General features: G+C 36.1%; 1 protein-coding gene across 1 annotated transcript; it reads left to right on the top strand.

Annotated features, from left to right (window-relative positions):
• The first annotated feature begins 1078 nt into the window (after positions 1-1078).
• On the top strand, positions 1079-17123 carry LOC132266624 (zinc finger CCCH domain-containing protein 44-like). Its single transcript, XM_059767551.1, has 10 exons — positions 1079-1762; positions 2027-2106; positions 7082-7269; positions 8780-9701; positions 9844-9971; positions 11550-11609; positions 11698-11751; positions 12304-12374; positions 14244-14380; positions 14494-17123. The coding sequence occupies exons 1-10, from the start codon at positions 1434-1436 to the stop codon at positions 16698-16700; spliced, it is 4176 nt and encodes a 1391-aa protein (XP_059623534.1). The 5' UTR covers positions 1079-1433; the 3' UTR covers positions 16701-17123.
• The last annotated feature ends 1960 nt before the right edge of the window (positions 17124-19083 follow it).

Below are 19083 nucleotides of genomic sequence, written 5' to 3' on the forward strand. Positions count from 1 at the left end.
GGAACATTTTATTTGTGAGAGAGCCTTGCACGAAGGGAAATTTGGGAGTTAATATTGGGGAAGAGAATCTTTTGCTACAAGGAATAGTATTTCTATGAAGATTGAGAGTGATTGGCCTGCCTGGCATTTACATGAAAGCTCAAAAGGATTGTATTTATCCTCCTCCATTTTAATGAATTTTGATTGTTTGGGCCAAATTTAAAAACAGAAAAGTGTTTGTAAGAAATAATAATAACCATATAATAGTTTTACGAATTAAGTTTGGGGAAGAGGAAGTATCTAATATTACTTGGTATTATGTCAACCAATGTTGAATTGCTATTTTGTATTGATGTAAGACTGTTTTAGTAGGTTTTATATTATTTTTATTTTTGTATAATTTTTAGGGAGTTTAATTTTAAGTTTTACATTTCCTTCTACAATTAATTTCTTTATATTTTTAATTTACTTTAATTAAGTAGTTTCTTTTATGTCATTAATAGGGTTTTATTTATTATAAAAACATATAAGATTAACCATTAAAATATTATATTTCTTTTGTGATATTTTTTTTCTTTGTACTTTCAATGTATCTTATCTTGTAGAGAGAAGATCGTTGCTTCTGCTGCATCATCTATTATTAAGAAAATTGAAGAGTTTTCATTGATCAAACACTTGCATATGCATAGTAGACACAAGGTGATATTGAATACTGTGTATGTGCCTCTGTGTATGTATATATATATATAGATCATATACCCCTATTATATATATACATACATACATGTATAAGAGAAAGAGAAAGAGAAAAATAGGGGAATATGATGATATGAAATTGTGATTTTATTTAATTTGACAGAGGTTGTTTAGAAAAGTAATTTGCCATAATAAATGGGTGCAATGCAAAGTAAACGATGATGGGCCTGGCATGGGGACATGGGTTGTGTTGTGTCTACTCAACTGGATACCCGGAAGATGTGAAATGTAGCGGTTATAAACTCATCATAATATCACAGTAAACCCCATTCAAACTTTTATTTATTTATTTTTTGGTCCCTATGACTGCAGACAAAAGTTGAATGTGAGTCGAGAGAGAGAGAGAGAGAGAGAGAGACAGAGCCCCAGTCCGTGTTTTGGTGGTGGTCTTTGACGTCTCTGACTCACTTTTCTCCCACTGCCCAAAAGCCCTTTCACGTGTTCCCAATACCAAACAATTCCCCACCCAGCCGCGTTTGACGCTCTCCTTCTCTCTCTCTCCTTTGTCTCTCTCTAAACTCTCTCTCTCCTCTCTCCTGTGTGTGTTATTCGTGTTGCCGAAAGCTCACCTCACACAACTCCACCTGTCCCAACCCCATTTTGCCAAATTGTCAAACACCTTGCATATATCTCATCACCTCCCTCATCTCCATGTGCCGACAATCAAAACCCCAATTCCGAAATCTGGGGTTTTTGTAATGGAAGACCATAATTCGGCTTCACCCCACTGCACCACCCACATGGAAGCTCAGAACCCAATTTCCGATGAAGCTTTACACGAATCAATTCACGAAATGGATGATTCGCAGATCGTCGGAGCTCCGGTGATTGTCGCCGGTGATGGGGATGGTCCTTCAGCTGCGAAGGCAGAGGGGGACGCTAGAGGAAGGGGCGGGAAGAAGAGGAGGCGGACTTTGTTGCCGAGGGTTCAGGCGAGACGACCGCCGCCGCCGAGGAAGAAGAAGGAAGAAGAGGACGTCTGCTTTATATGTTTCGATGGTGGAAGTCTCGTGCTTTGCGATCGCCGGTGAGTGGATTTTTTTTTTTGTTTAATTGTAGAAAATATCTGTTTTTGCTTTAGTTTGCTGCCAAATTCGTTCTACCTTTTTTGTTATTCCATTGACTTAGGTATTGTTTAGCTAAAGCAATTTTGCAATTTTTTGCTTCTGAGAGCAAAATTGTTGTGGCATTTGCTCAGATGATTGTGAAAGGTATTTCAAAGTGATAATTAAACAGTCAATCGGCTGAGTACCTTGTTTGTTGATTCCATTTTTGGGTTGTTGCTTGTTAGGGGCTGTCCTAAGGCATACCATACTACTTGTATTAAGCGCGACGAGGCATTCTTTAGATCAAAGGCTCGATGGAATTGCGGTATGTTGCTTTGAGTGAATCAATATTTCTTGGCATATGTGTCAGTTTGTTCTGTTTCTCTTGGATGATATGGTAAAGAATTTAGAACATTGCCATCTTACAATGCTGTAGAGGTTTGACCAATTGGCAACATATACCTAGAAGTTGTACAGGCCCATTCAGTAGTCGCCGAGGATCGAATTTGATGGGTAAAATCTGTTTCTCTGGAAGCTCATCTCGCGATCTGGGATGACTCTTTCAAGAAAATCAAGTGGAATCCATCAGGAAATGTAATGGCAATGTTCAGGAAACTTAAAACTTTCAAAATGTTCACTTCTATGATTTCTATATATATTTTTTCTATTTTCTTGAAACCATTTTTTCAATAATGATGCATGATTTCTTTAGCTATTGTAAAAATGTTTATACTGTGATTACCCTACAGTTTTTCTAATGCTTTATATTAATTTTTTCTGCAAGTTTTATTTCAAACAATTTCTTTCTGTTTGTTATGGTTATTGAACCGCATTTCTCTCTTGCGGAAACCACTTTTGTCTCTTCTTCAGGTAACTATGATCAACTCCTCTTTGCTTTTCTTTGGCAGTTAACATTAATTAGGAAGTATTAATAGAGATTTAAACCAGAGGAGTGATCATGCTGGGAAAAGTATGGAAAATGTCATGAAAACCATCCAAATTTTGTTATCAATCTTTGAATGCCCCATAAAAAAACAACCCACCTACGATTTTTTAATTTTTTACATTAAGAAACCATACGTGTGGAGTAAGACATGCCAATGGAGCAAAGTTGATTATTATGTCTCTGATTTATGTAGACATTGTTGGTGTACGTTACTTCTATGCAAACTAATGGTGTACATTACTCCTTGTGGAAGTTTCCGGAGGAGGCCAACTGTATTTGGAAAACTGTTGTATTGGGTGTGGCTGGCAGTTCAAGCTGTGGTTAGCATCCTGGATGGCAATTTGGGAATCATCCCTATGGGTTGCCAACAATGCAAACATTATTACTACTAGTATTTTAGAGCTACTCCAGTTACCACAATCATTAGCACTTTAGTCTGGAGACACTGGATGTTGCGCAAATTCTCAACCACAACCTCTTGAAGAGAAACCACCTCCACCCTGCTCCAGCTTGGGCTGCTTACTAGGTGAATATTGGTGTTCAACACATCAGTTCACGGTTAAAAAGTTCAGACTCTAGCCCACTGAGCAGTGGCTGTTTTATCTCATGCGTCAACTCAAATATGATGCTGTTCTTGAGGATGGAAGGATATAAGTAGGATTCAAGCAGTCATTCTGTTTTGACGATTGAGTTGGATCCGAACTTGGAAACTTCTATCTTAGCTAGTTGTGAGATTTGAGTGGATGAGCAAGAATGTACCCCAGTTAAATACACAACCAGAAGATGGATATCCCTCATTTGGCACACTAGTAGACTAATAGTAATCTCCTTGAGATGTGTTTTGTATTGATTGTTACTTACCAGTATGGTAGTGCTATCACCATATTGCTCTAATTGAGAAACTTGTTAGGTTGGGTTACTAAATGACCAATGAAATATGATTCCTCTCTCATCATAAATATAGTGTATAGTGTCTTATTCTTACACAACACGTCCGAAACATTAAAAAGGGAGGAGGATTGCATTTGGTAGCGGACGATAAGGTAAAGCCTTTACTGAACTCCTTATGATCATGAACTTTACAATATTTTGAGTAGTATTGAGGGTTTTAATTAAGCAATGCGTTGTATCAATCTTGGGTGCTTCAAAAAATGGGGAAAAAAATGCTATATTGGACCCTAAATGCAGCGAAAGGTGGAAAGGTTCCTTTGGTATTCTGCGACAATAGCATGTTTAGATTATTGATCTGGAATATTAATATTTATCTTCGTCTGGTTTTTATGCATTTGGAGGAAACTTATAATAGGGTCTCTAGAGATGTAATATGATGAATTTTAGAAAATAAATGGGCAAGAATATACTTTTGACGCGATCAAGGGCATGCATGATAGAGCTGGGATTCCAATAAAAATAACTAGAGGGGAAACGAGTGAAGTTCCAATCTTGATAGGCTTGTATTAGGGATCGGCATCAAAGCACTATCTTTTTGTTTTAGTTGTGAATGAACTGACAAAACACATTCAAGATGACGTTTTATAGTTTATGATATTTGCTTAGAATGTTATTTTGATTGTTGAAATTGAAAAAGAGAAAAAAATAAAAATAAATTAGAGTTTGGAGATAATCTCTAAAATCAAGAGGCCTTGCGATAAGTAGGATTAAAACTGAATATATGGAATGTATTTTCAGCATAATTCGCAGTCGCGGATGCAGTGTATCGGAATTGGACCCGTATTGGCATAACTTAACGGAATTGATTATCGTAGTCGTGAATTTTTTTTGGCCTCGCACATAGTGCTTAAATTGCAGTTATATGCAACTTTTTACCATAACTCAATAAAGATGGATATTTAATGAATTTTAGTGATTTTTATTGAATTCTCGAAGATCATTTAACACAACTAATAACCTATAAGTCAATAGCATTATTAAAAAGGCTTACTAATTTTTAACAAAAATAAACTAAATTTTGAAATAAATGAAAATTCACTCCATATATAATGCGTGTAAACTAAAAACAAAAAATAAATATGGAGATTGCATCTACTAAATTTATTCCTTTATATGGTGTTTATTAAGAATATGAAAAGAAACAATGTTATAATTAGATTCACTTCAATGCCTCAAGATTGCCAGCATGACGCTTTTCCGCTCCATTTGAAAATCTTCATTCCTTTCCGTGAAGTGTCATCGAAGGTGTGTTTTTCATCACATTAGTGTTCTTGTGAGAACTGAAAGAATTAGGTTGCACCTTTTTATGGCAAAACAAGGAAGGCTATGACTAATGGGTGACAACTCAAAGATTTCTTTCAACCAATTAAAAATTTCGTAAATGAATACTTCAACATTTAACTTTGTTTACACTTTTTATGTCATAGATGAACATAGAGGAATTAAGGGATAATAATAATACCATGTTATTGTCATATCACAAATTGTGAGTTTGTTTGTTTCAAAGGAGTCCCTCATTTAAGCAGGTCTAACAGCTTTTGCTTCTAATTCATTGGATTTCATCTCTAATAGATGTAGATCTTTTTAATTTTATTTATTTATTTTTGAATGAGTATAATCTTTTGCTGGGGTTAGGGGAAAAACAATAAAAAATCATTCTAAGACTCTTCTTATATTTTTCTATCCTTGTTTGATGAGGCTTAGAGCCTTAGACATTTCTCACATCGAAACTTTTGAAGAAGAAGTGAGCAAAGAGTATCTTTAAAAGCTAAGCCTTAGACTTGTCCCACATCGAAACATTTGAAGAAGTGAGCAAGGAGTGGCTTTAAAAGCATCGCAAGGGAGTTTCACATTGAAGTTTCATTTTTAGAAGGAATAGCCTGTTTCTATGAGAGAAACGGGCCTTCAAGCATTGAATTTTAATTCACGGTTAAACTGGCCTGCTCTGTGAGAAAGCTGGCCGGTTCTTGGCCATAATGGCCGTTTGGCATTAGGAATCGGTCGGTTATGTGAGAACAGGCCGGTTCTCACGTGAATTTTAGGACTCACTGATATATCGTTGAGTCTCGGAATTGGCCTCTCAATTTTTTGTTGCGGATGTCGTAAAACCAAAGGTAAAGAGATACCGAGGAAAATAATTTTGTGAAAGCAAGAGGAGATTGAAGATGATGTGGTGCATAAAATTAAAGCTAGATGGATCAAGTAGAAAAGTGCTTTTGACATATTATGTGATCGGCATCAACCTCTTCAATTGAAAAGTAAAATTATCTAAAGCCATGCTTTATGGGATGTCCATGATGGGCGACTAAAAAAATGATCATGAAATGAGCGTGGCCGCAATGCGTATATTGAGCTGAATGCCTAAATGTGTGGTAATATAGGAAATAATAAAATAAAAAATTAATATATTTGAGGGACTGTGGAAGTAACACTGTTGGTGATAAATAAGGGAAAGTAATAGGTGTAGCAAAGACAATAATCGCACCAGTGAGGAAGAGTAATTTGGTCAACATTAAAGGTAATGACAGGGGAGAGTGAAGACTAAGATTAATATGTGCAAGGATAGTGAGGTAAGATGTGGTAGCATGTGGTTTAATTGGAGTTATGGCTTTATAGAGTAGTTCATGTAACTGAAGGAGTTGGGACAAGACTTTATTGAGTTGGAGCGAATTTGGATTCCAAGAAAATCATACCCAGATTCTTAATGGAAAAAATCAATCAAATGCTAAGAGAATTGTCAAATTAGGTTTTAGGTTGGACTATTAAAGGCCTGCATCATTTTTCGTGATAATGGTGGTGTTGTCTTCTAAAAGGTACTCTGTTTCCTTTTAAGATCATCTATCTTTTGTATTTCCTATTAAAATCTAGATCTTTTGAAGTTTTGTGGTTCTTTGTGTGTCATGTCACGGAGTGTTGTCAATATGGTTAATGTTTCAGTCCATGACGTGGGAATATTTTCTTGGGTATTTGTTAGTTTTTTCCTTGATAGACTTGAATGCCTGCATTACTCCTTATTTTATCCTTCTTTTTATGTTTATAGATGCATGGTATTGTGATTCCTTGTAATGCAACATTGTACGCACGTCAATTTGTAGCTCATGATCTGGCTTTTTATTGAGTTCTGTTTCTGAATTACTCCTTATTTTATCCTTATTTTTTATGTTTATAGATGCATGGTATTGTCATTCCTTGTAATGTAACATTGTATGTATGTCAATTTGTAGCTTGCATGATCTGGCTTATTACTGAGTTTTGTTTCTTGCAGTTGCCAGTTGTTGTTGATCTGTATTTAGTTACTCTCTTTTTTTATTATTATTTTTTTAAAATAAAAGAAGTAATTATTAATGTCAACACTCGTAAAGTTTCTCCATTTTTAATTTCCTGCTGTTGGAATACATTTCAGGTTGGCATATATGTAGTAGCTGTCAGAAGGCTGCCCATTATATGTGCTACACTTGCACATATTCATTGTGTAAGGGATGCACCAAAGATGCCGATTACGTGTGTATAAGAGGGAACAAAGGCTTTTGCACAACATGCATGAGAACTATTTTGCTGATTGAAAATAATGAGCAAGGAAATAAGGAAACGGTATGTAAAATTTTATCTATTTGGCTTTTTTAGGCTGTGTTTTCTCTGCTCGGTCAAGCTCTTCATCATTGGGATGAGTTGAAGCTGGTTAAGGTCCTTTTTTTTCTGTGTCATTTCTCTCCTAGTTCCAACATTCGAAATTGTTCTCCACTCTGGTTTAGCTTAACCAGTGGTGTTTTCAAACAGCCAGAACTATCAACTGGTTGTTTTTGTGACTTTATAGCAACCATGTTGAAGGAGGTCTAGGTAGCAAATAATATATATACATACATACATACATATATATATATATATATAATTGTTTTGTTTGGGGTTTTTTGGGGGGGGGGGGGGGGGGGGGGGGGGTTGGGGGGGTGTGAGTGTCTGAATGGTGAAGATGGACATTTTCTTCACAACAATTGACTTGGTAACACCCAGCTGGTGTTATGTATTTTACTTACTCCTCTATACAAGAGAAGAAAGTATGAGAATGGAAAGAGTTAGAAAATAGGAAACAACATCAATACTAGAGGATTTTTCTCTACCGATTCCTCTAGTAACGGTAAATCTTCAATGATAGGAAAGAACATCAATGCTGGAGGATTTTACTCCATTGATTACCCAACTTGCCATTTAGATGACAAGTAGCAGCAAGTGCAAATGATGAAGAGGTGTAATAAGATGACCTCAATAAAAATGGATCTAGAGATCCAAGACTAGTAGCAGCAGCCTCAATTGATGAACAGGTGTAAGAAGATGACCTTAATAAAAATGGATCCGGAGATCCAAGACAAGAACCAAAAATGGCTCAGATGAAAAGAGAGAAATGAACACAAAACCTTGTCTGCTCTGGTACCATGTTAAAAATGAATAAATAAACAAAGTATGAAGAATACAAAGGCAAGGATATACGTGGTTCAGCAACTAGGGCTTACATCCACGGCACACAAAGCCCAAAGGGCTACATCACTTTTATTATACTCTTTCTTTTCATTCACAATACAATGGTGAAGGCTCCTTTATATAAGAGAAGAAATTACGAGAATGGAAAGAGTTAGAAAATAGGAAACAACATCAATACGAGAGGATTTTTCCCCGATTCCTCAAGTAACGGTAAAGCTTCAATAATAGGAAAGAACGACAATACTGGAGGATTTTCCTACGCTTATCCCTCCGGTAAATCTTCAACAGATAAGAAATGAAACAGTTCCATGGACAAATACTGTTAATGATTTCAGCACAGACATGCAGTGTCTAGTGTATCAGAAGAGAAATAAAAAGAATATGGTGAAACGATGAGGGTTTGTCATGTGGATAACTGTGGTGGTTGTAATTTTTATAAGTGGAAGAATGCCACAAGAAATAACATTATTCTTGGAAAATTTAATGGATTTACTGGATAGGGATTGATGTTGAATCAGTACTGTCCTACTGAAATTATGGTTTGGTTCAGAAGTGTATCATGTTTAGATTGTAATTCTTTGGCTTTCTGCTTCTGCCATTTTTATTCTTGTTTGTTTAACTTGTGCAGGCTCAAGTAGATTTTGATGACAAGAGCAGCTGGGAGTACCTCTTCAAGGTATACTGGATATACTTGAAAGAAAAGCTATCTTTAACTTCAAATGAGCTCATTCGAGCAAAGAATCCCTGGAAAGGAGCTGGTACTATGGCCTTCAAGCGGCAATCATCAAATTTACATTGTGGTGGCAAAGGTTCTGCTTTAGACAACTCATCTGTACGCAAGGAGACAAATGGTTCTAAAAGAAGAAAGATCAAGGAACATCCAGAGTTCCTCAAAAAGGACACTTTGAGCATGGGTAAATTAGATAGTGACAAAGGCATAATTATGATTGGTTGCACAGAATGGGCTTCTAAAGAGCTTTTGGAGTTTGTTGCACACATGAAGAATGGTGATACATCAGTTCTAACTCAATTTGCTGTCCAGGCTCTTTTGCTAGAATATATAAAGAAAAACAATCTTCGTGATCCTTGTTGCGAAAGTCAAATCATATGTGATTCGAGGCTTAGTAATCTGTTTAAGAAATCATGTGTGGATTATTTTGAAATGCTAAAGCTTCTTGAGTTGCACTTTCATATAAAAGAGGATTTCCCGAACGAAGCTAGTAAGCCTATTATTCAAGAAAGCATTGATGATGCTGTTGCAAGACAAGTGGATGCTGACAGTAACAACGGCAACATACTGATGATGGGAAAAGATATGAAATGTAGACCCCGTAAAGAGGGCGAAGAGAAAGGACCACAAATTAGTGTAGATAAATATGCCACAATCGATGTTCACACAGTCAATTTGATTTACGTGCGCCGTAATTTGATGGAGACTCTAATTGAAGATAATGAAAAGTTCCACGATAAGGTTGTTGACTCGATTGTGCGAGTAAGAATTTCCAATAGTGACCAGAAGCAAGATATGCATAGGCTTGTCCAAGTTGTAGGTATACCTGCACATCTTTTACAAGCTGCAGTTCTTTGAACAATTTTGTAGTCTTTAAATCACACTTATTATCACAAGGGGATAAAACAAAGACTAATAATACTTGGTCTGATATCGTGGACGTGTTGATATTTTTCGTACAGGTACAAGTAAAGTGGCTGTACCATATAAACTTGGTGAAAGGACGGCTGATGTCATGCTTGAAATATTGAATCTAGATAAGAAAGAGACTGTATCAATTGATGCAATTTCAAATGAAGAGTTCTCTGAGGTATTTAACAGAATAAATCTTCTACTTTCCCAGTTTCATATTTGTTTGATTCTTAACGGTAATTTGATTACAAATTTCTACCTTAAGTATTTTCTGATAATAGTCGGAATGTTGCTTCTGTAACTACATGCAATTTGCTGATTGCTGCCACCCGTCTTAATAGGTCTAATTTAAATGAAATCAAGAAGTTTGTGCTTGCTATATCACTTAGTGTCTATATGAGTTCTTGAGGCTTCTGTGTTGGCTAATTGTTATAGATTTTTGTCACATTTCTGGTATAGTGTTTTCTTCAATAAGTTTATCGAAAGTAATTGTCATAAAAATCTTGCATAAAGTGGCATGATGTTTATTTGTTGTATGGTATACCTATCATTGTTTTGTATGGCATGTCTTCTTGTCTAATTGTTCCCGACATACTACACGTGCATATTTTGTATTATTAATTCCTTTTGCATTCATTGGTTTCTGATACAAATGGCTCTAGTATCATAGATGACTTAACCTATCCTAGTTTGATACCGGTTTAACTTCTCGCTACTACATTCTTTTCTTATCTTATCCATATTGCAACTCATATCAACATCCCCATGTTGGATATACTAATTTTACCTTCTTTATTTAGAAAATGATAAAAATGTATGTTTTGTTTCTTGACAGCCCAGTGGTGCCAGTACAATGTGATATATAGTAGTGCTGATTTTATATTTAGCTTATTCTATGGTTATCTTTTAACTTCTCTCTTTTAGTTGACAAAATTCCATTATGACATTACAAACTAGAGGCACTTTGTTACATTGACTTGTGCTGAACTTAACACATCCCCCTTTTGATTATCCTTCGTTACAGATGACTAAGCCAGTCTTCAGACAACGAAATGGTTTTTTTTTTTTTTTTTTTTTTTTTTCCCCCTTTATTGGAAGGTATTGATATATACCGTGTTACTGAAATTTAGCCTTGGCATGGTGTATTGCTGCAACATGAAATATATTGCCAAAAAAAAAGAAAGAGAGAGAGAGAGAGAAAACACGAAGATATACAGGATACATTTCATTCATAAAGCACTACCACCCCCCCCCCCCCCCCCCCCCCCCCCAACCCCCCAACACACACACACACCCAAAACACCCAATTAATGCCTAGAAAAACAGTTTCATCCTAGAATTCGTATTCTTTTCCTAAATAAATTTAAAAAGGATCTTGCTCGTTATGTACTACAGCTACAGAGCTTAAAACATGACTTGTACATGTAATTCCAAAGTTACCATGTGGTTAAAGTCAGCAACGTTGTCTATATGATTTTACACAATCAGTTATATCTTTAGCCATCTGTTTTGTGTTATGATTTGGGGATTTAATTAAACATCCTTTATAAGGTGAGTTTGGATGAGGTTTTGTTGAGTTGTCCTTTATTCTGAGCGCTTTAATGTCGTTAACAATTTTGTGCTCAATACTGTCTGAGTAGGTGTAGTAATCTGAAGCATTGTTGAACATATACACGTGTGCACCATTTTACGCACTGAATTCATTCGTCATAAGATATCCTTTTGTTTAGGTTTTGATGCATCATTATGTTTCCAGGACGAATGCAGATATTTACAGCATAACATAAAATGTGGGCTTGTTAAATGGTTTACTGTGGTAAGTACATGTTAATGTCTTCTACATTTTATCAAAAGTATATATGTATTTACCGTATTCTGCTAAGAAGATTCATCCTTGGTTGTAGGGTGACATACAGGAGAAAGCAATGGCACTTCTTCAGGCAGTGAGACATAATGATGTAAATTTCTCAGCTTTTAATTGTAATGCATAAACACAACATATTATGCTGATGCGAAGTTGATATCAATTGTTGTTGGTTTCCAATTTTGCTAAATTCTTACAATGATCCTATTTATTGCATAATTTAGTATACTCTACTCAACTCAACAAAGCCGTTTTACAACTGCTTGGGGTTGGGTACATGAATCCTAGATTCCTAACTCTTATCATTTCTTGTCTTGCCTCACATCCGTCTGAATATTCACATTTCCGCCACACTCACTTTGTGCATATGTTGTTTCTTAGCTGCCCAACATTCTGTTCCATAAAGAACGACAGGTCTAATATACATTTTCTAGAATTTCCCTTTCAATCTTAATGGGAGATGTTGATCGTACGATGTACTAGATGCACTCCTCTATTTAACCCATCTTGCCTTCATTTTTATGATGTCATGGTTTAGTATATCTACTTCATTGGATACTGTGAGAATTGGTCTCGGGACTTGCATTGCTGCTGTGGATGTTATCATTTTATTTATTTATTAATTTTTTTTTTTTTGTAATTGTAGTGGCTGGAAAAAGAGATATTGCGGAGCAATCATCTTCGTGTTAAAGAGAGTGAAAAGGGGCACAAAAAAGAATATCCTTTGTTGATGGCATGTATTTTGATCTTCCTAATACCTTAAATGTGACTGATTGCTTGTTTATTGGGTTGAGCAACTTTGTGTCAGATGTGATAATATTGGACCTTAAACCCCAGGGGAGAGAGGAGAAAAAAAAGCCAGAAGTTGCATCTCTATCTGAAAGGAGATAGAGATCTGTATTAAACAAGTTTATATGATCTGAAAAGCAAAAGAAAGCATTGTAAAAATTTCCATGCTTTTCTACTGAACAATGGGTGCTATACTTGTATGACAAATGACTTCACCTGATATAGTTACCATTTTAGGACAAATGTCTACCTAGGCTGGTCTGGTTTAGGGTGTGATTCCTCCACGACAAGCATATATGAAGTATGTTCTGATGGTAGTGTACCATCGAATCTGCTGCAATGAGCTCAACTAGTCTTCATTGTATGCTATTTCTAGGTAATGCATATGTGGGATGTAGGTATATCTTAGTCCATACAGCTAGATCTGGTCCAAAAACCCTAGTGTTCATGTGGAATATCTTCTAGTGATATTTGTTTCTTAAGATGGCGCCCTTTATTTCAGTCTATACAGTTGAATTAGACATACCTCTCTTCCATGACCATGTCCACATGGAATTTCGCTCAATGATACTACTTAAATTAGAATGAAGTGTCTGCGTTCCTTTGCTGGGGTTTGGGGGATTTACCATAAGTGATAACGTAGGGAAAGTATAACTTCTCACAACTGTGCAAACCATGACTTTCTCAATTTACTCTCATCTTGTCCTTGATTGGTGTGCTTTAACTTCTTAGAATTGCAATTGTTGTTAATTGTGCTTGCCTTGCATCTCCATTAGATTCATCAATTCTCTCATTCAAGCTATGGGTAATATGCTTATTTTGTGGATTTTCTTTTTCATGACTGCCCAACATTCATCATCATCATCATTTTTGCCTTAACCCCATATGAAGGGATTGGCCAGATTAATTATCTTTTTCAATTATTTTCTATCACAAGCTGTTTCTCCTATTATATTTAATTTTTAAAAGTCCTTTCTATTACTTTGTCCCATTTTAGTTTAGGTCAACCTTTTTACCTCTTTCCTTCTACGAAAACTACCCTTTTCTTATTGGCCTATCGATGGGTCTATGTTGTACATATCCAAACCACCTAACTGTGCTTTCTCTTATATTAGGGCTAATAGGTACCACTCCTGATTTCTCCTCACATTTTGAGTACAATCCTCTCTTCTAGTCATTCTTATCATCCATTTCAACATTTTCATGTCAGCTACATAAATGTGTTGTTCTTGTTTGTTTTTTAGCACCCAACACTCTAGGATAGGTGGTCTCATTACTATTCTAAGAACTATTCTTTTAAATTGTTTGATATTCTTTTATTCGACTGCCCAGCATTCTCTATTATAAATCATGATTGTTTATTATTGTTGTTGTTATTATTATTTTTATTATTATTCTATCATAAAGGTTACCTTTATGCATTGAGTGTGGGTTCAAATCTTTAGGGCATCCAATTTGCACAAATAAAAGCCAAATGTTTGGTCTGTAAATAGTTTGCCCCTCCCATAAAGGCCCAAGGCGCACTAAAGTACCGAAGCTCTTTTGAAGCCTAAGCGCAAGGTGCAATATAAGGGAATGCCTGATGTAAGTAAGGCACGTATGTAATAACAATGCATGTTAATTATACAAAATATTGCTAAGCTTGGTAGAGATAGGAACTTACCATTAGATGAACTACTGATTTCATTGTACTGAAAATGATGCAAGTGATATCCGATACTTAACCACTCTATTATTTTTATTTGTTACTAGACGAATATAATTGGATATGTGCTGATATTCCTTGACAAGTTCCACGATTAGAGAGTGTATAGAGAAATTACAGCTTCCACCTGAGGAACCTCAGCGCAGACTGCATGAAATTCCGCAAGTACATGCTGATCCAAATTATGAATTTGAAGAAGATGCTGGAGAACTTAATGCTAAGAAAAAAGGTCCCTTGAATTGCATCGTGGACATGACACTTAAATCTGTCAATTGTTAATTTCATTCTGTTCCTTCTTTCAAATATGGCTACTCATGGTTACTCTTATTTCTGTATATGCAGATGAATGTGTGATATCATATTCTGGATTTGGTAGAAAGGGAAGGGGTTCGGTGTCTCCACGAAAAGGGGGTGATATTTCAAATGATATTGGTGGCAAGGCATGGAAAGTTTCAATGACCTGTGGGCAAAGCAGGAACACGTGTAATTCAATTTACCCTGATAAGGAAAGTCATCCCTTGGATGCGAGAAAAGATTCGTGCGGGTCGAATAGTTTAGAGAAACCAGGAGACCAGGTTGATTCTGCTGGTTCAGCGTTTGGTGATCGGTATAGTCAAGCTGTGTTGAGGTCCGGTTCATTTTCTGGGGTTGCATCAGGAATTTCAACTGCACCTCTCTCTACTGGAATGGCACCATCTCTTAACAAAAGTGAGAAAGACAAATTGTGGCACTATCGAGACCCAAATGGAAAAATTCAAGAACCAGTTTCTATGGTGCAGCTGCGTGAGTGGAGAATGAGTGAAAACTTCCCACCCGGTATGAGAATATCGGGTGTAAATGATAAGCAAGATGTGTCATTATATAGTTGTGATGGCAGGTGGGGTGGGAGTATGAATACAGTTATTATAGACAGTAAACAAAGTGAGGGAAGCTGTAACAGCAATAATGCAAAATCACATTCTAGTGATATCAATGAAACTATGAGCATTACTTGTTGCTCACATTTACAGGCTGGAAATTCTTCTCAATGCTGTGACTCATCCGAGTGTAATAATCCATCTTCTGACCTGCCCCAAGTACATAGTCAGCTTTTCCCATCCACATTGTCTGGGCGTCTACATGGAAATCTGACACATCAAGGAAGAGATCTAGAGGGCAAAAGATGGAACTCTGGTCCGAATAATTGGAATTCACACGGGACTGCAGTGTTTAAAACTATGGGTGTACATAGTCATGAGAACAAATGTAATAGTTGGGGCCATCCAGGCCAATCTTCTGGACAGAACTGGAAACCTTTGCCTGTAAATTTTTCTTCCACCCACCAGAATTCTAGCTCCAATCTTGCTTATGTGACCAAATCAACAGATTCATCAGAGCAGCACCGTGAAATTGGTTTCGTGAAACTGCCTTGTTGCACACAGAAGCCAAGCAATGGGAATTGGGAAAGCCAGGCTGCTGATAACAAGCAGTCTGTGTCGTCAAATGCTCCTGATCAAGAGTCACGTATTCAGGATCTGCCAAATGCTACAGAAAAATCTAGCATTGGGAACGAGAAAGGTCGGGTTACTATAAACAAGCAATCCGTGTCTTCAAATTTTCTTGATCAAGATTCAGGCCCTAGTTGGAGCAGTGCTTCTAGTCTTGTGGCTGGCAGTGGAACACAACTTCCTGAAACAGCTGATGAATGGGATGGATATTCTGCTACTCCGGCAAAATCTTCTGTAGAGGAATTAGACTCCAGTGTCGTCTCTGTCACTTCATTGAAACCACCTGAAGTGTTTGGTGATCATGCTGCTACCCCTACATCAAAGATTGAGCAACTTGCTTATTCTCCCCCATCTAGTTGGCAGGCAATTGATGCCGAGCCCATTGAAATTAGCACTTTGGCCGAGGAATCAGTCTCAGATCTGTTGGCTGAAGTAGATGCAATGGAGTCCCAATACGGCTTGACTTCCCCTACTTCGAAGCTTAACTGTGGTGGAGAATTGATGCAGAATTCTAAAGACGATTGTTTTAATTCCATTGAGGTGTCAAGCCCTACACACAATCCAGGAAAAAGTAATGCTTTTAGCTCCACTAGTGGTATACAATTACCTTCTCAATCGACTATGACAGATGAAAAACTTGGGTCATCTCGGGATGATATTCTTGATCCTGTAAAGAGGTCTGGTGGGCACTCCTCTACAAGTGCACAAGGGGAGGGAGAGACATGGTTTGGTGATGTCCCTGTTATGCATTGCAATGCTGGTTCTAATATCCAGCCTCTGGCACCGTCTACCATGAAGCATAACATTCTCGATTCAGATACTACTCAGACTGCAGGGTTAGAAGCTACGGACACTGGTTGGGGAACAATGAAGATAAATGTGGATTTGGGCTGGCGAGGATCAGATCAAGGAATTACGAAAATGGATTGGGCAACTGGTCTGGAGACTCCACGGGGAAATGCAATCATGGATTGGATTGCTTCACCTGGGAGTGTAGGGTGGGAGAACCAGCGAAAATCTAGTGATATGAGATTTACTGGTCCAGGAGATGGTGCTCTTTAGTATTTTAGTAGGAGTGGTCTTCATGAAGCTGGAAATCATCATTCGGTGGTAGTTGTGGTAGAGGAGGTGGCGGTTATACTAGGTCTTCACCCAAAAGGGCAACGGACTTTGTAGATTTTATGGGAGTGGACATTGCAAGAAGGGATCATCATGTGACCGACTATCTGCATTGGCGATGGTGAGGTTCCCTGGCAATTTTATACATTTTAACATTCTGTACAATAATATTTTTTAGAAGCATCTTGCTCTGCATCTGTTAATGCTTCAATTTAACTAAAAGTTCTCTGGGTAACAATGGCGTTAATCCATTTTTTTCTTCGAGTAGCTTGGCTGTTCAGCTGTACATTTATTTGTAGCATGTAGTGATACTAATAAAGTAATAAATAATACAAGGAGGCTGCCCTCAATACTTTAAAACATGAACTTTTCTTTCGGCTCTTACATTTTTTTAACCAATTCTTGACTTTCCATTTGTCGAAACTTCGAGTTTGTCTGAGAAATTTTGCTGAACTAGAGATGTTTTTTGAACTAAGATCTGCATATCAGTCATCTCAAATTTGTTGAGCACAATTCATGTTGAATAAGTAGATGTGAAGGGGTGAGTTCTTGATATGCATATGGGAGTGCTCTTCTTGCTTTCTATCTTCTGATTGTGTAAATAGGTTGTTATAAACAATCCATTTGATTGATTCTATTGGGAAAAAAAAAGAAAAGGGTGGAATGTGAAAAGAAAAATGATACATCCTCCAAAATTTCGGAGGATACACCAAGTGTTGTGTGAGTTGGGCCAAGTGTCGTGTGAGTTGGGCCATAACATGATGTTAGCCCACACCCTCACTCACATATCTCCTATTCGGCATTTTTTGAATTCGGGGATTTATCATTGCTCTTTTGAAAAATGTGTTTGTATGTGCTTATTTTAATTTTTATTTATTTATTTATTTATTATTATTATTTTTCACTTTGAATCATTTGTGGTAACGGCTACATTTGTTGTAGTAACTCCATTCAAAGCCTTGCACACCATTTTTTTAAGGAAGAAAATAAGAGAGGAAAGGAGAGAGTATATATTTGAATGTAGGGGAGAAAGGAATAGAAAGGAAGGAATCGCTGTGACAACCATTTTTGTTTGGCTGTAAAATTTTAGTATTTGGTTGCAAATTTAACGAAAGTGCCAAACACTGTACTCCTTTTCATTTGACCATGAAGGGCAAGGTATAGACAATTGTAGAAGAAAAAAAAAACGACTCTCTTTTCTTTAATTTTTTATGCCTTGACAATAAGAACTTCCACGGTGAAGTAACGTATGGCAGAGAATTGCTTAAAATTTCATTTTCATTAATAAATTTGAAGGATGAGAACACGTGGTAAGAAATGAACTAAATGTTGATACAAGGGTAAAATAGCTTAAAATTTCATTTTTTATGCCTCGACAAGGATTAAAATCCTTATGAGTATTATTTCCTTATTTTTATTATTATTATTTTTTTTTGTCAATAAATAAATAAAATTTTTCTTTTTTAAAAAATTCAAGTAAGAAATGAACTAAATGTTGATACACCATTTGTTTCGTCATTTGTGAGGACAAGAGAGGAGAAAATAGGAAAGAGAAGAGAAACTGTAAACAAATCCATCTTTTGGTTCACACAAACCAGGATTGTTATATACTAATAGTGAACGCAGCAACTGCATAAACATTTAAATTTTATTTTTCGATTTGATGGTGTTATACTATTGTAACCGTAATAGGTCACACGGGCATTGTATCTTCACTATAATTGGGGTAAAGTTTTTTTTAAAAAAATCCCTAATTATGTCCAAATTTGTAAATAACTTTGAAGTATTTTTTGTGTGCATAACCTGAACTATCACATTTAGTTGCAAAATGTCCAATTGCCTACACTATTTTTCTCTGTTCGTTTGGACGTAAAGGTATTTTGGTTATCGTAAAATATTTATGAAGAAAAAAAATATATTAAAATTTAACAAAAATAATTTTCATTAATTTTCGACAAGTTATTTTACATGCCCCGCCCGATGAACTAGATCTCAACCTCGACGTAGACCTTTGCCAAACACAGACAAAGTAAAAATAAAAAAATATTTTAACCGAAAACAAAAAATATTTTTCAAAAAGAATAGTTTACGTCGAAATAGAGTATTATTTTTTATTGAATTACACTTGATCTATTTTTGTGGTTGAAGTAAATTATGAAAAATATTTATACTAATTTAATTAAATATGCTCCCTTAAATTTACATAATTTACCTTTAATTTTGAAATTAATTATTTAAATAAAAATCTTAAATAAAAATTCTTTAATTTTGTAATTAATTATTTTTGAAATAATTTAAGTAATTTCTTAATTTTTCATTAATATGT

The sequence above is a fragment of the Cornus florida genome, unplaced genomic scaffold (assembly GCF_030987335.1).
Source record: "Cornus florida cultivar Cherokee Brave unplaced genomic scaffold, ASM3098733v1 CherokeeBrave_3.0.0_Hap2_Chr07, whole genome shotgun sequence".
Taxonomy (NCBI): Eukaryota; Viridiplantae; Streptophyta; class Magnoliopsida; order Cornales; family Cornaceae; genus Cornus; species Cornus florida.